Source organism: Ambystoma mexicanum, chromosome 9 (assembly GCF_040938575.1).
Source record: "Ambystoma mexicanum isolate Mex_15411 chromosome 9, UKY_AmexF1_1, whole genome shotgun sequence".
Lineage (NCBI taxonomy): Eukaryota > Metazoa > Chordata > Amphibia > Caudata > Ambystomatidae > Ambystoma > Ambystoma mexicanum.
The window spans coordinates 1,288,046,965-1,288,070,391 of NC_090931.1; the positions used below are offsets into that span (position 1 = coordinate 1,288,046,965).

Consider the following 23,427-nt stretch of genomic DNA (forward strand, 5'->3'; position numbering starts at 1 on the left):
AAATTCGGGCCTTCAGGTTGGCACTATCAAGGGCTATCTCGCAGCGCTATCGATCTTCAAGCGCACTGCAGAGGAGCCGTCGTATTTCAAGTTACCCTTAGTAATACAATTTCTGAAGGGATTAACCAATGTCTATCCTCCAAGACCATTCCAAGTTCCCTTATGGGACTTATGGGACTTATGGGACTTAAATTTAGTCTTAAATTTCCTGATGGGTACTTCTTTTGAACCACTCCACTCTTATTTGTTAAGATTTCTCACCCTTCAAACTGTGTGGCCTTGACATCTGCTAGGAGGGTGAGCGAATTACAAATTTTTCATAAAGATAAAGTTGTCCTACAAGTGAAGCCTAATTTCCTCCCAAAGGTATCCTCCTCCCCATCCGGGGAAAGAGGAAGAAAGGCTACATAGGCTGGACCCAAGGCGGGCTTTGAGCTTTTACATCAGCAGACTTGCTAAGATTAGGCAAGCAGACCAACTGTTCGTAGGTTACTCAGGGCACAAATTGGGATTTACAATAACAAAACAGACCATTTCCAGATGGATTATTTTGGCCATTCTGGAATGTTACAAACTGGCAGGGAAAGAGCCTCCTCAAAATCTTAGGGCTCATTCAACCAGGGGTATCGCAGCCTCTTCGGCCCTCCAAAGAGGGGTACCAATTCGAGACATATGTGCGGCTGCCACATGGTCGTCTGCACATACCTTCACAAAATGTTACAACCTGGGTTCCTCCTCTAGCCAAGCGACTAGATTTGGCAAAGCTGTGTTGCACTCTGTTCATTCTTGAAGGGAAACATGGAAATTTTACTCCCACCTCCAGTTACACACCTCTGCTATGGGAGTCTATCAAGATAAGGAATACGTCGGAGGACACAATTCCTTCGAAGAACAAGTTACTTCTTAATTGGTAACGTTATTCCGATGGGATGTTCCTCCGACGTAATCCTTATCGCCCCTCCTATCCATCCCCTCAGTAAAACTTCCCTTGTGGTTACAGCTTACACTCCTTCAGGGTCAATAACCAATTCATGTAAAGCAACTGTTAAACGTCAAAACGGAACTGAGCAACGGACGCTGCGTTAGTCTATTTATACGCATGATGACGTCGGCGCCAATACGGAGGCTGTCGAGGGACATCGGCTCGAGGGACGTCTACACGCAGCGCCCTAATACTGAAAAAACTTTTCCGAGGCCAGCAAACTGGAGATGATCTATCAAGATAAGGAATACATCGGAGGAACATCCCATCGAAAGAACGTTACCAGGTAAGAAGTAACTTGTTCTTCTATGGTAATCCCAGAAGAGTGTTGAATTGATGAATGGATGACATTGATACACAAGGGCTCTATTATGTTAGCAGGAGACTTTCATTCCTAGGCCCCTTATTTGGAAATGGATGAGGATTTTTTGGCTGGGGGTGCGAACTTGACAAAAGAGGAGAGTGGGGTGGCATGGGCTGTTTTTCTAAATAGATGGAACCTAATCCAACTTAATGGTAACATGTTGGGAGATCTGGAGGGTGCAGAAACATGGAAAAGTGAACCCTGTTCATCCCGGTGTAGAGAGGGACCTATTTGCAGACATACCCCTGAAATAATGCAACAAGCGAGGTTTATTAGGAGAAAAATCCTCCAGCTGGAGAGACATAGATCCGGAAACATGCTGGTGCTGGGGCTGACTGAAAGAGTTCTCCACTCCGAGGTTACAAATTTGTATCGCCGTTAAAAATGTGTATACAAAAGGAGACTTTTATAGACATGCATGCATTAACAATAATTTAGATACATAGAGTATACTGATTGGCTGAGTCATTTGCATTGCACACCGACACCACCCATTTTCTAGCGTCCTCCTTGAGGACCCCCTCCCCGCTTACTGACGTTACTATGTGCTGATCTGCAAAAAATAGCTTTGGGAAAACAATGGTTCCCACCAGATATTGTTTGCCTGGAGAACGGAAGGAGACTGTGCCCAGTATCAAGGTTGGTTTATAGCAAACCATTGTCTCACCTCACTTCTGGTTGGCTGTTATGTTTTCTCTATCTGTTCCCTGCTTTGTGGCAAGTTTTACTTAAAAAAAAACCTTGCTAGTTCACTGCTGAGATCTGGATTCCTGGCTAGTTAATTCTATTTAATATTATTTTTTTTAATGTCACAGTCAGCACTTGGCTTTCTGAGAGAAATTTCCCCTCCAGCAAGGCCATTCTCTTCCCGTACTCCACCCTCAAGGTTTAGTATTAAATTATCTTATGTGTTAAGCAAGCCTTTATAATGTGCCTGTCTCTTTGGTAATTCAGCCTTGTTAAGCTTTTCTGAGGCCTGGAATTGCTGGCTGGTTATAAGCCATTCTGTGGCGTCCATTTTGGATAAGATGGCTGCTCGGTAATATTGCGTTTACATGTTAGCAAACTACAGGCATATATTCTTCGTGTTACACTTCAGTGTAGGCGCCACTTAGGTTATGTTTCTTCTATGTGTGTGGTTGCACAGATGTTCTTCATGTATAAATGCACATTTGACCTAATGTCTGTATCTTCATTGTGAGTGCAAATGTGCTTCATAGCTAATGAATGCATGTATGTTTCTACCGTTTGTGTGGTCTTTCTTGCAATCTTTATCTTGCACTGTTTTTCACGTCACTGCCCATGGTTAGAGTATATTTACAATATTGGATTGGGGGAGCGGCCAAGAGCTCTAAATAACATGTTCATCTGTTCATTAACTGGATGGGAGGGGCGGTAGCTATTTGTCTACCTCTTTACAGTGGATGGATTATATCCATGTACTAACCTTTTTCACAAATGCCAAAGCTTTTAAGGTGTTACAAACTGAATGTAATTTCCACAATATGTCTTCTGCTGACTTTGGAATAGCCAGGGGTCATCCTAGTAAATAAGGGCCCCTCTCATCTATGTTTGAATGCTACTGGAAACTGTATATCTTGGAATAATAAAAATGTCTGCAGATTTAACCCCTTTCTTAGGGATGTATTGACAAGGGGTGTATAGGATGAGAAAAACAAATGTTCTCCCCATTAGAGATAAACTTATTCTTAAGAGAAGCTCTCCTGTTTACAAGTAAAGAACAAATGTACAGGATTGGCTCATGCAAAAAGGGAGATGAAGAAAACCAAGTCATTAATGTAAGCTCTCTAGATCTATGAAGCAGAAATATAAAAAGAGTATAATTCAGCATGGCCATTTAATGGTGCAGTGGGATGTTGAATTAAATGCTGAACATTATCAGAAAGAAACACGAGAGGAACTTTTGGTTCCTTATAAATAATATCGAGAGGGATCAATTTGAGCTACAAATTAACCCTGTGCCATATAAGCATTTCCTCACCTGGGAAGGCAGGAAGAAGGCCAGAGAAACAATATGGCCGAAAAACAAGTGAACCATCTTGTGGCACGGTCCTCTGAGGGTGGTAGCCACCTTTAGTAGCCATTTACAGTAAATCAAAAGTGCACAAGTAAAATATCACTCCTACCACCAGCTTGTTTTAGCCACATATGAAAAGTAATGAAAAAGCCATCTATCTACATATATAAATTGCTTAGGTACGTTTCTGTTCAGAGGTGCACTTTGCCATTTGGACAGCAGCGTGCAACCTAACACAAAAAAATTGCATTAGTTGAGTATGGAAACATGCTTTTATATATGTAGATCTGAATATACTCAAAACCCAGACAGTTTTCTAAGTATGAATGAGAAAGGCCTCGAGGGTGCTTGAACTCAGCCCTCCAATGGCAAGAACTGCCACACACATGCACACAAGCAATGGTCCAATCAAGGACCACTGTGGGTCTCGGGCACGCATGCACACCACACTTTCTGGAGCTAGGCTGTGGATTAGGACCAGACAGTCCCAACCAACTTCCTGGCTCGTCCCACAGATGCCCTACACTAGCCTGCACTTTGTGTTTCCCGGGCACGTGCATGACCATATGTTAGGTAAGATTTTCATAGAAATGGTAACCTCTGGGGTTGGGAACTCTTTTTATGGGTATCATATCTTTATACTCTCCATAGTGTCTTTTCATAGTTATCCTCTTTAACAACTTATTGGCAATAAGTGCCTGTTGTTGCTGGGTTGCCCTAGGGACTCCCTTTTATCTTTCTTTTGCTAACCTTGAGAGAACGACAGTTCCCAAAGATAGAAAGAATCTTTGGATCTCTTTTACATTTTATTTAGTGAAACCAGCTCACCCCACCTTATGTGAAGTGCTGGGGAGATACAATGTATCCCCTTTCACACTAAAATTGTAACAATTCTGTTACAGTGACAAGCTTACCTTCAATGGCTGGTGGCAGTGATACCTTGTATTCATTTGGTGCACCTTTACTGCGGGCTTTGTTCACAGCTGTAGTAAAGGCACCCAAGGGTGCTCATTTTACCACAATGGCCCCTTCTTCTTTTTTTTTTTTTTTTTTGCCATTTTAGTGTTTCTTGTCCTTCCTTGTTCCTTCCCCCGTCACCCAGGGCAGGACATTCCTTTGTGTGATTTTTATCTTCGGCGGGAGTCCCCTGGACTCCCCATTCCGGGCTCCAGTCTGTCTGTGAAAGCAGGAAGCAAGAGAGGAGTCCAAAACTTCACAGCCCTTTGTCTTCCTCCTTGCCTGAATGGGGACAAATCCCAGTGGGGGGTGGCTTTCCTGATTGGACAACCAGACTGCCCCTTCTTGTGAAGTGCCGGGAGAGAATGCAGAAGTTGTGCTGTAGTTCCTGTTAAATACTGCGAACCTGCAAGCTGAAGTCAAGTCGACCACTGGAACCGAAACCGAAGAAGACGATGATGAAGAAAAAGCGGCGGAGACGATTTCCAGCAACCAGAGAGTCTGCTGTGTAACCTGAGCCTGCTGTAGCCCTTCCTTCCAATCGACCTGGGTACTCCGAAAACGACAACCCAGACGCAGAGCCTGATGAGCCCCACTGGAGTCCAGAAGACCTGCATTTTGAGCCATCCCACGCATTGCTGCGACCTTGCGTTGCTGCAATACCCCAATACCCTGTGACCTCAAGCCACTGTGCGGTGCAGGGTCTTCAGAATCTCGCTGAAACTTCGTGGGCATCCTGGTGGATCTTCAGAGACGCGAATTGAGTCCGAAAAGTCTCCTCAACAGACTGCTGGACCTTTGTAATGACAAGAATTCAACCACAGTTTTCTGTCTTCTTCTGTTCTCCTTGAAAAGGTGCCAAATCCACAGAACTGCATTCAGCCACGAGGAAAACCTTGCCTAGAGCCTTCTCCATCGATCCCTCCTGCTAAGTCCCTTCCAAGGTCCTGTTTGCAGTCACCACAAAATGGAATCCACTGACCGGATTTTGGCTGCAGATCCTGAAGTACTTTTGCTGCAAAATCTTCTTCAATGCTGAGGTACTGTGTTGGCTTGGGTATGTACTTACCTTAAGTCTCTTGGGATCTCTGTGTAGCTGTGGGGTGTTTTCTGTGATTCTCATCCAGTCACCCAGTCCCACTGCTAGAATCCTGCTGGGGTGCCCTCTGCAAAGTCCCTGGACCCTCTCCTAACTCTAGAAGTACAGTACTCACCTGTTTGCCCAGTCTTCCTAAGGAGCACTGACTTTTGCTACTTAAGAACCTATTGTGGGTCTCTAGTCCCTAGTGAACCCCCTTCTGCCACTGAGAACACTCATGCTCCAAGAACCAGGGAAAGACTTTTAAGGGATTGGGCCTTTTGCCTAGAAAAGAAAATAAGTGCTTAAAAGATAATTGTAAAGAGTTGGTTGGTAACTGAGTGAACAGTTACATATGTTCTTACTTATCTTGGATGTGGGTTGCACTATTCTCAAAAGTATGTTTAACTGTAACGCTCACCTGGCTCCCACAGAGGCGCGGGCTTGGCTGGGACTGCTGTGACCTCTTCTGCAGAGATGTGTAAGACCCGGAAGATGGACTGGATTCCCCAACCTGGCTTTTCTGACTCGGAGGAATATCCCACTGTGTGTGAAAAGGAAGGGTTAATAGTCTGCGGGTGATGTTCCGACCTCCCACTTCCCTTCTCTCCCTCCATGAAACCCTTTTGGGATTCCCTGCGAAGACTCACCTTAGGGACCAAAATGACGAGCTCTCCATCCTGCTTCTGATGCAGGGGCGCATTGTGATTCCAGTTACTTCACTGGATTGATGAGTTTAAACTAGTTTGTTCATTCCCGTCGTACCGCAAATGTTTATGGCAAGTTTGGGTTTATATTCACTCATCTGTTCTTTTCTTTCGCAGGTGCTGGAGAAGATTCCAGGCTGCAGGCGATTTGGATGAAGCCAAATTCTGGTAAGAATTCCGATGAGAGACTCCTTTGCAGTTTTAAGTATCTCCTTTAATGTCCAATGTCTTTTTCCCCATAGGGGCCGGGGTACGGCAAAGCCGGAGGTAAGGCGCCGACCCGAAAAGAGCTGCTGTGTCTCTCTTGCAAATGGGTAAGTCTTGAGTGAGCGTATTGCTAATGTTCTCACATGCTCTCACTAATACAATGTCTGTTTCTTTTCCCCTTAGGGGCCTAGGTGCTGAGATGCCGAAGGTATGGCACAAACCCGAAGGCGGAGAGGGAAGTGAATCACAGGTAGGTTCTACTTAGATTCGTGTTTCCCTTCTCACCTCTCTTGCTCCTTCCTTCCAATAGGTGCTGGATGGCGGTGGAAGCTCCGGATGGACGTCGCAGGACTCGAAAACGCCACGTGCAGGTGAGTGAAATGCAGCGTGCTGCGCGCGACGCGATGCGCGTTTAAAATGTTTGCCTTCTTTGCAGGATCGGCGGCGTGCAGAATCCGGAGTGCAGATGTATCAGGTAAGGTTCTTGTTTTCACCTGTTCTCTTCCCTTTTCTTCTTTAGGTGTTTCCAGGATGCTGGCAGGCTTGATGGAGGACCAAGGCAGGAGCAGGCACGGTGAGTGTCCAGCTGCTAAGTTCAGAACAACGCGAAGCGTGGTCTGCTGCTTGGGTGTGGCTTAAATAGCCTTTCAAGTAGTTCCAGGTATGTATTCTTCCCCCAGAAATATGTATTCCTCCACCGGTCACACCCTAGAGATCAAGTAGTCCCGAGAAAAATAGTTCCTTCCAGTCTTGGAAGTTGCAGCATGGTCTGCACAGTTAAGTTTACACCAAGCACTACTCCCAACCTACTTCTGTATCAGCCTGGCGCCGATGGCGCCAGGACTGATGTCCCCTATGAGCCTGACGCCAACGGCGCCAGGACTGAGTCCAAAGGGCCCCCATCTGGGGCTGCTGGGACTTCCCTTGAGTGCATGGTGTCTGTCTCTGAGGGTGCCGGGCCTGGTTTGGCTCCTTGGAGGCAGGCATCATGACATTAACATCTTTCTTTCCATCGAAACCGTTTTGCCATTCTAATAGAAAGTAGATGTGAAGTTATATTACTCTCCTGTGATTTGGTTGGACCGCTTCCCAAAGTAGTGTGTTGATTTCACCAGATTATTCCTGGAGGATAATTGTACGAGTGTCCTCCAACTGTTGGTATCACCAGGTTAGTCCTGTTGGGACAATTGTATGAGTGTCCCCCAACTCGGTCTTGCCTCCCCTGACTTCATGCTAGCCTGTCCAGAATAAGTCTGTATTCGGTTATTGCCTACCTAGAATAACTTTGAGTCATTCAGTAAAGTGTAACATTAGGGTTTGCTTTCCCTGTGCTGTTGTAGACAGACTCACAGAGAGACTTTGGTTTTAACTATCCCTCATAAGTCATACATAAGGTACTTGTATAGCTGGGAAAGATCTAACCTGGACTCCACTGTGAGGTTAAAAAAAGTATATGGGTTTTACCTACCTTGCGTTAGCTGTGTGCCATCCCAAAAATAAGTTAACAGAGTTACTGCTTATCTCTATCTGTGTTTCACTGATCTCAAAAGCCCCTGTAATTGAATATTACATCCTTAGGTTTTGATCACCTAGTATAACTGTGTGTTATCACAAAAGTAGTTATAGATTTTTAATGTACCTTGAATAAGTGTTCCACTATTCACAAAAAGTATATTGTCCAGTTGACTGATTATGTGATTTGTACTGTGAGTTACTGTACAACTGGTAGGGTCTACTGCCCTTGCATTACTGTATGTAATTGTGAAAGTAACCATTGGTTTTTACTCCCCAAGAATAGTTGTGAGGTGTCCAGTCAATTGGTCGACAGCAAACTGGTCGACTGCAATTTGGTCGACACCATTTGGTCGAATGCCAAATGGTCGAATTTTTTTTTTTTATATATATATATATATATATATATATATATATGTGTTTTGTGGGTTTTCGTGTGGGGGGGAAAAAAAAAAAGAAAAAAAAAGGGGATTGGGGGGGGACCCCCCCCAAAAAAACAAAAAAGGGGTAAAAAAAAAAAAAAAATTCGACCATTTGGCATTCGACCAAATGGTGTCGACCAGTTGTCCTGTCGACCAAATGTTTTCGACCAATTGACTGGGAACCTAGTTGTGACCTATACTGAATGTGTATGAAAAGGTTTGACTTCCCTAGAACCACTGTTAGGTGTTCCACATAAGGTTTATGCTTTTGTCTGTGTACCTTCAAGTATAGTGTTGTGTTTCTATAATTGTGATTATATATAATGTGTGTAGTATTTATTCACCCCTAGATTTATCTGTGCATACCTGTATTTAAATAAATCATTTATTTTTACATACATAGTGTGTCAGTGTTTCTTTAGACCATTTGTGTTGCAATTTAATTTGTACTGATTCTGCAGCCCTCTCTCCCTCCTAAAATGAGCCTGGCTGCTCTGTCTACGCTACCCTGAACTCAGGTGGTACAGCCTTATACTAAGAGTGGAGTCTTGTACTGCCTCAGTTAAATTGTTTTACTAAGCCCTTAGTTGGACTTCAGAATAACAGTCCTAACACCATACAAGGATTTCCCTGACCAGAAAGGGCAGGAAGAAGGCAAAAAGGCAAGAGGGCCAAGGTACAAATGAAAACCTTGTGGCACAGCCATTGTAGGACACTAGCCACACGCGCTAAACGTGGTGAGGGTAACCCCAAATATAGCAAAAAGTACAAAAAAGTAACTGCTGCCACCAGTTATTTCTTTAGCACATCTAAGGTAACCAAAACAAATACAGTGTGTGGAGTCCAGGGTCTCACAAAAAGACAGCCCAATGCACTGCATTAGAAGATGCATTGCCAATTATAAAAAGTTACCCAAACAGGCAACAAAGTAACAAGACAAAGGGAAACATAGTTCCCCAGTGCTGACTGCCTGAATGACTAATCAGTTTCCCCATAACGTGATCAAAAGGCCAGTGGAGTAAAGCTGAAAAGCTGAAGGCTTCACTGCACTGCAAAAAGTCAGGACAGGGTGTACAAACAAAAGACAAAAGTTTAGGGTTCCATAGAACATGGAGGAAAATGTGCTTCTAGAGAAAACTTTCCTAACAGTCATTAACAACAATGAAGAAGAAAAACATTATAAGAGAAAGATAACATAAGCAAGAATGTTGGTTCTCATTGTATAATTGGAATATAATATCATAAAACTAATTCATATGAATTTATTGTTGAGTATTTGTCATAACTGTATTGAATGTGTTAGGAGGAGATGATCTGTCTTGCTCACCTGCCTTTGTCTAGGAGCAGGAGTGGATACTTGCAGAGCAAGCACAGCCATTAAAACGGGAACTAGTTAAGCTGCTTGTCATTTCTTAATTTGATTAAATACATGTGAAGTGCGATTTTTGCACACTCCAGGCCTGTGCTCGTTGGAACACTATAACCCTGCAGGTGATAATCTTGAAATATTTCCCAGAAGGTATGACATTTCCATGCATCTGGTTTACTGATTGGGGCATATTCTGCATATATGTTGTTGAAATGTGATGCATTTTACCATTTTTGTTTGAGCCTCAGTTGACACATATTATAAAATTAAACACTGAAATCATATCTCCAAGGCTTAGATTACATGGTACATGCACAAATTGCAGGTTATAGTCCACTTTATCTACAGTCACTCCAACTTTGAAGGCTTCCTATGAACTTTCCCCAAGGAAATGTGTAGAAAAAAATGCATCCTCGGTCCAGCAGATTTTCAAAACCCATGTTCTGGGCCTGCCAGAGACCTGCTTCAAGAACTGATTTCTTTCACCAAATTTGATCGATACTGTTGTCTTTATCAAGAGTGGAGAAAAGCTAGGTTCAGTGAAGAGAACAGAGATCAGTGCTGAAACATTTCTGGTCTTGTTTTTTTGTTTACAGGTTGTATTGGTGAAATCTCTGTCCCAACACTAGGAGTGTACGAAATGCAAATTGGACCAATAAAGTTACAAGTGAAATCTGGAGACATTACAAAAGAATCTGCAGATATTATTGTGAATTCAACAAATTCAACTTTTAACCTCAGAAACGGTATGTCATAATTTGTGTGTTATCAGTTAATGCTTATGACCAATATGTACTCTTACAGGCATGACTGTGTTTCTCTTTTTAGCAATTCCCCTTAAAGGTTTTGCAATGTAACAAATAAATGTTATACATGAAGACCTGGGTACTTGGGAATGAGCCAAGAAACATATACAATAATAACAAGCTTGATTGTATCTTAATATACTCAGTGTGTATTGCATCAGAAAAGAGCATTTGTCTGTTTTCTTCTATTACTTTACTATTACTTTTCTGAGAGGCTTAGTCTCCATTTGTCATAATGCTTTCCTTAGCTGATGTAATTTGAAATGCTGCAATTGTCACCAACTGGAGGTTCCAAAGTAGCGCAGACTGACACCTTTCAGTTCAGTGTGTTACCACCTCACTTACCTGTCAGAGGGGGCGCGGTTATGGGTTCCGACGCGCCCCCTCCTGGCGTTGTTATCCCCGATACCGGTTGGGGGGATCGCGGCCATCCGCGGCACCCAGCGTTTCCGGGGTTTCTGTGTCCCGGGGTCTGCGCATGCGCGGAAAGCCGCGTCTCGGTCTCCGCGCATGCGCAGTCCGCAAGCTTGCTTCCCAAGCCTCGTTCCGGACGCGGCAGCACTCGGGACAGCACGGCTTGCGTTCCAAGCCTCCTGAGTGCTGCCGGTCCTATTTAAGCAGCGAGATCTCGAAACTCAATGCGTCTCAACGCGGTTTGTTTTGCGGATCGTGTCCTCGCTCCTGAAGCCTTGCTGCTTCAGTTCCTTACCTGCCTCAGCCTGCCTTCCAGTCCTTACCTGCCTCAGCCTGCCTTCCAGCCCTTACCTGCCTCAGCCTGCCTTCCAGCCCTTACCTGCCTCAGCCTGCCTTCCAGCCCTTACCTGCCTCAGCCTGCCTTCCAGCCCTTACCTGCCTCAGCCTGCCTTCCAGCCCTTACCTGCCTCAGCCTGCCTTCCAGCCCTTACCTGCCTCAGCCTGCCTTCCAGTCCTTACCTGCCTCAGCCTGCCTTCCAGTCCTACCTGCCTCAGCCTGCCTTCCAGTCCTTACCTGCCTCAGCCTGCCTTCCAGTCCTTACCTGCCTCCAATCTACTCTTCAGTCCTGCTCATCTGGCTCACCTTCCAAGACCTGCCTGCCTCTTCCTTTCCGCCTACCTGCTGCCTCCAGATTGCGTCTTCTGTAATATACTACTGCAATCAGTCTGCAATCCTACCTGGCATATTGTTACATTCTGCAAGAACAAGGAAGGTGTACTTTTGTGGCGTTGGGAGCTGGTCCACCTCTAACCCTGTTGACTTCAGGGGAAGGGGTGCGCTGGTTTCTCGCGTTTCATAATCTACAATAACCTATCGGACAGCCTGGCGACCTCACCACGAACAACTACCGGAAGCCCAGGTACTCAGCGCCCTAGAGACGCCATCTTTAACAGATTGAGACGCCTGCCTTCCGATTCCGAGATGGACGAGACTCAAGAACTCCGGGAGGAGATGCGCGTTCTTCGGGCCGAAATGACAGCACTCCGCCAAGAGAACATTGGTCTAAGACAGATGGTGTCGCAATCCTCTGGAGGAACGTCTCAGGGAGAAGGGGCCATGTCCCAGACTACGCCCATCAAGTTTGACGGAGATCCGAGACGTGTAGCGGAGTTTTGCAATCATTGCAGAATACATTTCCTCTTCAGAGCCTCACATTTCAATTCCGATAAAGCCAAGATAGGATATATTTTGGGGAATTTGATCGGAAATGCCTTGGCTTGGGCCGTTCCGTTGGTGTCCACCAATAGCCCTATACTTAATGACTTTGCAGCTTTTGAAAAAGCATTTCTGGAAGTCTTTCAATCACCTAATTTGGCCTCCACTGCCCAGAACTTATTGATGGAACTGAAACAGGGTGCTACAGATATCATAGCTTACATTGGTCGTTTCCGTCAATTGGCAACCGACTCCCAATGGCCTGAGATAACCCAAAAGACTTTGTTCCGAAGAGGTCTACGAGAGGAGTACAAGGATGAATTATTACATATTCCTGAGCCTGATACCCTGCAACAATTAATTGAGCAAGTCTTGCGAATAGACCACAGATTGGCAGAACGGAAGGGTGAAAGAAGACGAGCTGAACGGCTGTTTACAAGACCACCCAACGCTCAAACTGGAAATTCCGGACCCTCGGACTCTGGCCCTGAACCCATGCAGTTGGGAGCCGTTAGGGGTCCGCTCTCGGAAGCTGAACGGAAACGCAGACGGAATTTAAGACTTTGCCTATACTGTGGGGCTGCTGGGCATTTCTTGGGTACTTGCCCTTTACGCCCACAAAGAAAGTCGGAAAACTAGTTGACCTGTCGTCAGTAGGAAGGGCAACGACAGGTCCAGATTCGTATTCAGTCCTTTCCAGTTCAGTCTCTTCATTGCAGCCCATGCAACCGGCAGTTTTATTGGTGGTGAGGATCAAGTTGTCATGGTTAAACAAGGAGACAGAGGTGCTGGGCTTACTGGATTGTGGAGCATCTGGGAACTATATTGATGAGACATTTGCAGTCTGCCAAGAAATACCCTTGTTAACCCGGAGAAGTATCTTGCCCGTCGAGGTTATTGATGGAACTCCATTATCTTCCGGTCCGATTCGTCAACAAACCATGTGTCTTCATATGCAGATTAAAGAACACGGGGAAAAGATCGTCTTGGATGTCATCAGATCACCCTCTTATCCCGTGGTCCTGGGTTTACCTTGGCTTCTTCACCACAATCCTACCATCAATTGGGGAGCTCGCCTTTTGGATTTCACCTCAGTTCTCTGCCTCCAGGACTGCTGTTTGGCCGGTGTGTCAAGGAAGGAGATTTCCTCCATACCCCTCACGAGGGGTACTGGCTGTCCTGAATTTTGTGCTCTATTGTCTGTTCCTCAGGAGTATGCTGAATTCCAGCCAGTGTTTTCTGAACCCAAAGACATACCATTACCACCTCATTGAACATTTGATTGTACTATTGAATTGGTACCGGGTTCAGTGATACCACATGGGAAGGTATACGCCTTGACCATTACTGAAAAGGCAGTTCTTCAAGACTATTTGTCAGACTGTATTAAGAAGGGTTATATCACTCCCTCGAAATCACCAGCCGGATTCCCACTATTCTTTGTGAAGAAGGAAGGAACCCTACGACCCTGTATTGACTACCGTCAATTAAATGATATCACAAGAAAAGACAGGTATCCATTGCCTTTAATTCGAAGCATCATGGAGTCCCTTCGAACTGCTCAAGTGTTTACAAAGTTGGATTTACGAGGCGCTTATCACTTAATCCGAATTAAAGAGGGAGACGAGTGGAAGACGGCTTTTAAGACCCCTTTTGGGCATTACGAATACAGGGTTATGCCATTCGGATTATGTAATGCCCCGACAGTCTTTCAGCGTTTCATGGACAGCATTTTTTGTGATTTAATCGGGATATCTGTTTGGGTGTACCTCGATGATATCCTTATTTTCTCTGTCTCCCTAAAACAACATGTGGAACATGTTCGAGAGGTGCTTCGACGTTTGTCCCAGAACCACTTGTACGTGAAAGTTGAAAAGTGTTCTTTTCACCAGAAAAGAATGGAATTTCTGGGCTATGTGATCAGTGGCACTGGAATTTTCATGGATCCAGCCAAAGTACAAGCCATTCAGGATTGGACTCAACCTTCTGATGTAAAGTCCCTTCAACGGTTTTTGGGTTTTGCTAATTTTTATCGGCAATTTATACCCCATTTTTCCCAACTCACAGCTCCCTTAACTCAACTAACTAGCAGTAAAACACCTTTTTTCTGGGATACACAAGCCACCAAGGCTTTCAACGTCTTGAAACAGGCCTTTAGTACTGCTCCAATTTTGCGTCATCCCAATGACGAGATGCCATTCATTATAGAAGCCGACGCTTCCGACCTTGCGGTGGGAGCAGTCCTTTTACAAAGAGAACCAGAAACGGATGTGGAACACCCTGTGGCATATTTTTCCCGCAAGTTAACACCTAGCGAACAGAATTATGCAGTAATCGAGAAGGAATTGTTGGCAATAAAAGTTGCTTTCGAAGAGTGGAGACATCATCTCCTCGGAGGTCAGCATTCCGTGGAAGTACGTACTGACCACCGAAATTTGCAGTATTTGAAGTCCCTTCAGTGCAGAACCTCTCGTCAAGCCCGATGGGCCTTTTTTTTCTCTCATTATGACTTCCATATCACATACATTCCCAGTGCTCAGAATTTTAAGGCTGATGCCTTGTCTCGATCCTTGGAGGTAGAAGCAGGAAAGCAGTACAGAGAAGAGCCAATAATATCCCCAAAGCATTTCTTGTTCACTCTCTCACCTTATCTTCAGAAGATACTACAAGAAACAATATCCGATCCTGATCGGGAAGACCTCATGAAACGTCCACAGATTACTGAAGATAATGGACTGCTTTTCTTCCGGAACAGGCTATATGTTCCCACGACCAGTCTTCGAACTCTAGTGCTTCAGGGGTTTCACGACTCCCGAGTTGGTGGTCATAGGGGAATCGGGGCAACTCAAGAAATAATATCCAGACAGTTCTGGTGGCCTGGTTGGGCCAATGATGTGGAACGTTACGTAAAGAGTTGTCCTGTGTGTGCCCAGGTGAAAATTCCTAGGAAGAGGCCCCTGGGATTGCTTCATCCCACCGAGATTCCTCCATACCCTTGGCACACCATAGCGGTTGATTTCATTGTGGAACTTCCTCCATCTGAAGAATATACCTGTATCATGGTTGTAGTGGACTGTTTTTCCAAAGCAGCGCATTTTGTTCCATTCTTTAAAATACCAACTGCTACTCAGATGGCATCGGCATTTCTTTTGGAGATATACAGGTTACACGGACTACCGCAAAAAATCATATCCGACCGAGGGTCTCAGTTCTTGTCATCATTCTGGCGTCAATTGTGCAGCCATCTCGGCATTCATCGTGCAATCAGTTCTGGATATCATCCTCACACCAACGGCCAGACAGAAAGGACTAACCAGACTCTGGAACAATATCTTCGCTGTTTTGCCAATGCCACTCAATCCAATTGGAAGTCTCACCTGGTTTTTGCTGAAGTCTCCTATAACAACGCAGTCCATTCAGCTACGGGACTGAGTCCGTTTTTCTGTTTGTCTGGCTTACATCCTAGATTGGTACCCTTTTGTCCTGTACCTTCGAGTGTGGTTCCCTCTGCTGATTGGCTCATCACTTCCATTCAAGATCAACACTCCTTGGCTCGCAGTACTTTGGCAGAGGTCCAGACTCGGATGAAGAGACAGGCTGATAAGGGGAGGTCACCTGAACCTGCTTTTCAGGTGGGGGATTTAGTTTGGTTGTCCTCAAAACATCTTCCCATTCGCAATCTACCCACCAAATTGGCTCCCCGGTATTTTGGCCCTTTCAAGATCACTAAACGTCTGTCTGCTGTGGCTTTCCGTTTGCAACTGCCTCAAACTTGGCGGGTGCATCCGGTTTTTCATGTCTCCTTGTTAAAGCCATACGTGGTGGACACATTTGGCCGATCTACTCCTCGTCCAGCGCCTGTTGTTATCCGGGGGTCTCCCGAATTTGAGGTACAGGAAATATGCGATTCTCGCATCAGGCGAGGGGTGTTGCAGTATTTGGTGGACTGGAAAGGCTACCCAGCCTGTGATAGAACTTGGGAACCACACAGTCATGTACATGCCCCCCGCCTGGTCCGAGATTTCTATCGCCGTTTTCCTTGGAAACCTGGGGCTTCTGGTCTTTCTGGGAGGGGGCAAAGTGTTACCACCTCACTTACCTGTCAGAGGGGGCGCGGTTATGGGTTCCGACACGCCCCCTCCTGGCGTTGTTATCCCCGATACCGGTTGGGGGGATCGCGGCCATCCGCGGCACCCAGCGTTTCCGGGGTTTCTGTGTCCCGGGGTCTGCGCATGCGCGGAAAGCCACGTCCTCGGTCTCCGCGCATGCGCAGTCCACAAGCTTGCTTCCCAAGCCTCGTTCCGGACGCGGCAGCACTCGGGACAGCACGGCTTGCGTTCCAAGCCTCCTGAGTGCTGCCGGTCCTATTTAAGCAGCGAGATCTCGAAACTCAACGCGTCTCAACGCGGTTTGTTTTGCGGATCGTGTCCTCGCTCCTGAAGCCTTGCTGCTTCAGTTCCTTACCTGCCTCAGCCTGCCTTCCAGTCCTTACCTGCCTCAGCCTGCCTTCCAGCCCTTACCTGCCTCAGCCTGCCTTCCAGCCCTTACCTGCCTCAGCCTGCCTTCCAGCCCTTACCTGCCTCAGCCTGCCTTCCAGCCCTTACCTGCCTCAGCCTGCCTTCCAGTCCTTACCTGCCTCAGCCTGCCTTCCAGTCCTACCTGCCTTAGCCTGCCTTCCAGTCCTTACCTGCCTCAGCCTGCCTTCCAGTCCTTACCTGCCTCCAATCTACTCTTCAGTCCTGCTCATCTGGCTCGCCTTCCAAGACCTGCCTGCCTCTTCCTTTCCGCCTACCTGCTGCCTCCAGATTGCGTCTTCTGTAATATACTACTGCAATCAGTCTGCAATCCTACCTGGCATATTGTTACATTCTGCAAGAACAAGGAAGGTGTACTTTTGGGGCGTTGGGAGCTGGTCCACCTCTAACCCTGTTGACTTCAGGGGAAGGGGTGCGCTGGTTTCTCGCGTTTCATAATCTACAATAACCTATCGGACAGCCTGGCGACCTCATCACGAACAACTACCGGAAGCCCAGGTACTCAGCGCCCTAGAGACGCCATCTTTAACACAGTGCAATTGTGCATCATTGGTATCTATGTGTAACGTATTTTCTTTGCACTTTTCCCAATGTGGGTATAGATGGTGGATTGTCCAAAGAATCAATCATTTTGGCCTTGAGGTGCACACAGGGATAGTATTTAGCACACTTCTCATTCCACATCCACTACGTGCTACGCATCAATGTCTGACTCTGCTTCATTAAAACCTGCGTGCCGAACACTCTGCAGCAAAGCCCACACAGGCCAAGTACGCGGTGTCGAGCACTGCAGGTGTTAGGCGCCGTACAATGGCGCTGCTGAACTTGTTCGCCACGCTTCTCTCTTCACATTCTTGGCTGAACCCCATCACTTTGGACTTGTAACAACTCCAGTCAGATCTTAGGCCTCAGCCGGCAATCCAAGAACCACTCTAGCATCCTTCACGCAAGCCCAGTCAGCCCCAAGGATTCCCGCTCCACATAGACCGCAGGTAAGCGCCCTGGTGCCTCACCCTTGCGCACCTTGCTGCTCTTCTAACACACTCCCAGGCCACCCCGCCTAATCCCATATCTGATCGACAATCTTAGCTCTGCCATCGCTATGCCCCCTTCTATCCTTACGAGGAATAGCCTCCTCAGGATACGCACTCGTCTCACTGCGTGCGTCCCACACCATGCTACTCAATCACTCTGCTCACCACAGCTTTGCAGACCAAGCCCCACGCAACCTGAAAACCCTGTATCTGCCATTGCTGCGCCCCCACTGATCCCTATGAGGAACAGCTTCCTCAGGCTGCGCACTTGGCTCACTTCGTATGTCCCACACCATGCTCCCCATTCTCTCGGCCTACTGCAGACTCGCAGATCAGACCTCACGCAGATCCCTGATTTGGCCATTTCCCCCTCCGATTCTCATGAGGAATAGGTTCCTTGGATTGCACACCCAATACATCCCACGCCTCCCTCCCTACGCTCCCCATCCATTGCGAATTCCGCAGATACGCACGCACGCACGCCGGACCCATCTGCAAGGCCATCAACTGCGCGCTAATCAACTCAAGATCAGTCCCGGCACACGCAGCTGAAATCCTTCATCTTATAACCTCCTACGACCTCAACTTGCTTGCCATCACTGAAGCCTGGCTCCATCTCGCTGCAGACCCAGCCCTCTCTATTGCCACCCCCCTGGGCTTTGCCATCCTAAGATGTGACAGATCCCCTGAAACAGGAGGCAGCATCTCCCTCAATTTTAAAAACACCCTTACTATCAGAGTCATGCAAACCAACGTCATCCCCAACTGCATATCCCTACTCGCCAAGATCTCCATTTATCCAACCGATTCTATCACCATCCTCCTACTCTACTGCCCACCTGGCCCAAGCCTTACCTTCGCAGATACCTTAATACAAAGCATCTTCTCGTCCATCAAGCCCAACTCAAAAGTTGTAATCCTTGGGGACCTCAACATAGGCCTCAGCGACCTAGCAGACTCACTGCCCACCAGTGTAGCTGCGGCACTTAACCATGCCGGCTTTACGCAATGCTTTCTCTCCAGCATGACCAAGGCTGCACCCTTGACTGGCTAAGTGACCTCAATTGTAACATTCCCACCCCCGTCACCTCCCCCTGCCCATGGTCGGACCATCACACCATTGTCTCGAAAATCCCCCATTCAGAACGCCCCAGACCAGCTCACCCTAGCAAACCTGAATGTGTGGCACAGTGCACCAACAACCTCAACTCTACCAACCTTACACCACTCCTTGCTACCCTTGCACACCCCCATCCTCAGTAACAGACCCAGCAGCACTGGTCAACCTCTAAAATCAAACTACTGCTCAAGCAGTCGACATACTTGCCCCTCTCAAACTTAGGAAAACCCAAACACTCACTAAAGAAAAACACCTGGTTTACTCATGAACTCCTTGAAGCCCGTGTCAATAAGCGCACCTCCAAGCTAGCTTGGAAAAAAAAACTCCCCTGCCTCCAACGCCCTCTTCTCCTCCTTCACCAAAAATTATAGAAGGGAAATCCAAGCTGCCAAAGCCAACAGCTACAACTCCAGAATCAGAAACGCCTCCTCCAATTCCCAGGAACTTTTCACGATTCTCCGGGAGCTTGAGACCCCCTCGCCTCCCAGCCAGACCTGACAGTAGACAGCACCTGGTGCGAAATAATCCAAGATGCCTTCACTGGAATGGTGTGGAGAACGAGGCATGTACCCCCACCATAACCACTGTGCCTATATGCTGGGGGCCAGAGTGTGAGACACGTGCAGTACCATTGAGAATACTGATACCTAGGAGATTCCTGGAAGCAAGGTTCCCATTGAGAAAACCATACCTGCATACAAGAAAATATGATGGCCATTTAAACAAGATTCCATAAGAAGCAGAGCAAATGAACGGCAAAGACGAATGGTGACGTCACACAGAGTTGAGCTGACGTACCTAGAGGATGCAGAGACAAGAGAATGAAGATATTCTATAAGGCATCAAGAAAGTATCAAAGATAAGTGACATCTTGGGATCAAGGTGAAGGAGCTTATGCTACAGACATGTTTACAGATGCAAAGAAACGCGAGCAAAGTATTCTTGAGGCTAGCTTCATAGTGAATAGATTGCGGCAAGCACGAACGTATATATATTTCTGAGGCTTGTGGAATCCTCTTAGATCACATGCTGTGCATAGGCCGACATCTAGTGGAAGCTGCGGAGTATTACAGTTTGTTTTTCGAAACTCGAAAATGGGCGTCGACACAGGGCGTGCCAGTAATACTATCCCTAGTGTGACGTCCACTGTACCCAAGATCCCTCACGCGTCTAGGATCCTCAGATTGTTTTTTTCCACCATACTGGTCGGAAGCATTTTGTGGAGTCCCCTGGCCTTAGCCATACTTTTGCTAAAAATTTAAAATAATCTATTGACATCCTTCCCCACCCCAACGTCGAACTTCGACACTCGACGTCGGCTGCTGCATGACGGATTTGGGCCTCGGAAGGCCGCTTGCCTCGGCCCGGGTCTTGGAAGGCCTCTGGTCTCGGCACTGCAAGTAGGGAGAGTGGGGGGTGGTACATACTCTACACTCTTGGTAGATAGGTACAGCTTATACATTTCCTACACTTAACAGCCCGCTGCCTCAAGGTGCGTATGGAGGGTACCCCTTTTCAATTCTGTCCCAAGTGCAATCGCAAATACCCTTGGGTCGACAGGCACGCCACGTGCAATCTCTGCTTGCCGAGTTACCACCCCGAAGCGAACTGCAGAGCGTGTAGTAGGTTTAAACCTAAGACACTTAAGGACCGTTCGACGAAGCATTGGGCCCACCACGCCAGGCAGGCGGCCATGGCAGTGGAGAGTGCCTTCAGCGACGGCAGCGACGCCGTACTTTCAGACGGCGATGGCATTACGGTGTCGAAAGACAGCCGAGCGCAGGTCCCCGACCTCGGAAGGTCGTCCGGCAGGGTGGCTATGGGGAAGACCCCCGGCGACACAAGTGCTTCACATACTACACACACTAAACACACTAAGTCCAACCGAGACTCGACGACGTCGAGTTCTCGGAAAGAGGCACAGACAGAACGGTCCGATTCGGTGTCCTCTGGGCGCTCTCGATCAAGATCACTGCATGACTCCAGGCAATCGTCAACTCTTGCCAAGAGTGCCTCGCTCCCTAGGCTAACAGAAGTTCGATCGTCGGAAGACAAAGACGACTTCCACCCCCAGGCCGCGCTCCAGGAGTCGGAGCCTACAGTTAAAGCCAGCGAGGCCCCACGCTCGAAGGACAGGAACTCCACCCCCGATCCTCGACGCCAGGCGTCGAAAAACTCCGGAGCCACTAAAGGACAGGGAAAACATTTTTCCACGCACGGGGAGGGGGGAAAACAGCAGAAGAAACTACCTTTGCTCTCTTCCACCCCTGTGAAACACACCACTCCCCCTAAACAGACAGACAAAACCAGGTCTGCTGATATGTCTACAACCAGCAAAGCTACTCAAGATAAATCCCATAGACATGCTGAGAGAGTCATTCCCAGTTCCAAAAAATGGTCCAGTGAAGACATAGATAGGGTCATGTCAAGAATGTCTTCTTTGGCTGATTTTTATGATAAAAATCCAGAACATTTCCTCTCCTATGATCCACAAGGGGCGACACCCTCAGGCTCTACTGATCCTATCCCCCCGAGTAAAAAGCCCCGGTTTGAAACTCCGATGACGTCAGAACCCTTTGAGGTACAACCATACGCAAAACCATACTCACGGTATCAAGGAGAGGCTTCCTTTGGTGAGGACCAAGAATTTGGTATGGTAGAAGAGCAAACCAGGACGGGCTACTATGGGGATGTTGAGGACCAGGAAGAAGAAGAGGAGGACCCGGAAACATACAGAGTAGATTCCCCGGTAGAGAACGAAGCCCCGGTTACCGACTCCCCGGTCGATAACCAACCCCTCCTAAATGAGGTTCTCGCTCGCGCAGCAGAACATTTCCACATTGACACCCACGGTGTCCAGGAGGAAAGGGACTTCGCAGAAGAGTTAGTGGGAGAAAGGAGGCCTGTTGCCCAGACCATCCCTATCCTTAAGTCCATTCAGCAGAGAATAGATCCGTCCATGTTGAACCCGAACCTCACCAGAGCAGTCAATCCCAGGGTTGAAAAACTTTTCAGGGCGGCCCAGTCTGACCCTCTCTATATAAGAGGACATCTGAAGCCGGACTCCCTAGTTGTCACCAACACTCCTAAGAGGGCTGGAACACCCTTGTCATCGTCCGAAGCTCCTCCCGACAAGGAGAGCAAAAAACTATACGGTTTCGGCAGGAAAGGAGCCTCAACGTCCGCCTATCAAGCAAGGATTGCTAACTCCACCACCCTGTTGGCCAGCTACAACTGCCATCAGCGGGAAGAAGTCACGGCACTCATAGCCTCTGCTCCTGAACCTTTAAAGGGCCCGTTAGCTCGGATTTCCGCAGAGGGTAGAGCCGTGTCTGGTTACATTTTGAAAGCAACCTTCGACGCCGCGGACAACGCAGGCAGATTGATAGCGGAAGGCACTGTTATCAAAAGACATGCGTGGTTACGGCAGTGTGATTTTAAGGCAGAAACCAAGGTATCATTGTTGGACAAACCGGTGGAAACCGATCTGTTGTTTGGTAAGGCGGTCGAAGACGCACTGAAAAATGCCAAGGACGAATACGAAACACTCAAGTCCCTTGGCCAGTTAACCAATAAACCCCCTAACCAGAGAGGGAATGGTAATTTTCGTCGCCCACGCGGCCAAAATTCCCAGAGAGGATCCAACTATTCCCAGGGGCAGGGTACACAGTGGAACAACAACCAACAGTCTACCCAGGATTACGGCAGGGGTAATAGGAGAGGTCGTGGTAAAGGCAGAGGCAGCCACAGCAAGGGAGGCGGCACGCCTCCACCAAAGCAGTGACGCTCAGTTCAGGGTCCCTTCTCACGCAACCCCAGTAGGGGGACGCATTTCCAACTTCACCCGGCTTGGGAAGGGATCACATCAGACAGATGGGTGCTGTCAACAGTATCCACAGGATATTGTATAGAGCTACTGCAGCGTCCCTGGAACCATCCTCCACGACAAAGAGTACACTCTTTAGAACATCAGAAGATTCTCCTCGAGGAGATCGCCATTCTGCTAGAAAAGGACGCGATAGAACTCGTCCCGGGACACCAGGTAAACAAGGGTATTTATTCAACTTACTTCCTTGTGCCAAAGAAAGATTTGACAATGCGCCCAGTATTGGACTTGCGGCCTGCCAACAAGTATGTCAAGCCCCAAAAATTTCATATGACCACGCTACAAGAGTTAATCCCCCTCCTAAAAAAGGGGGATTACATGGCAACCTTGGAAATGAAAGATGCTTATTTTCATATTTCCATGTACCCAGCGCACAGAAAGTATTTGCGCTTCAAGGTGGACAGTCGACACTACCAATTCAAGGTACTGCCCTTCGGGATAGCTTCAGCACCCAAGGGTATTCACCAAGGTACTGGCGGTGGCGGCTGCACACCTACGCAGGGAGGCAATCCCAGTGTACCCTTATCTGGACGACTGGCTCATAACGGGGGAAACCCCAGGAATTTGCAGGACAAACATTCAAAGGACTATTATCGACCTCCTCCACGAGTTAGGCTTCTCAATCAACGAGAAAAAGTCAAGCCTGGTGCCAAGCACCTCAAAACAATTCCTAGGAGCAATCCTAGATACCCAAGAGGGGTTGACCTTTCCTTCATAAGAAAGAATTCGGAATATACTACTGCAAATTCCGCATTATCAGTCCGGTCAACAAATAACGGT

The 23,427-nt window shown here is 47.3% G+C and overlaps 1 protein-coding gene across 1 annotated transcript in view; it reads left to right on the forward strand.

Annotated features, from left to right (window-relative positions):
* Positions 1-23,427, forward strand: part of LOC138489066 (protein mono-ADP-ribosyltransferase PARP14-like) — a 1,172,404-nt gene that overhangs the window by 636,930 nt on the left and 512,047 nt on the right. The window contains exon 11 of the mRNA XM_069616631.1: positions 10,233-10,382. Coding sequence (XP_069472732.1) covers positions 10,233-10,382 — 150 coding nt within the window. The remainder of the gene's footprint in view (positions 1-10,232; positions 10,383-23,427) is intronic.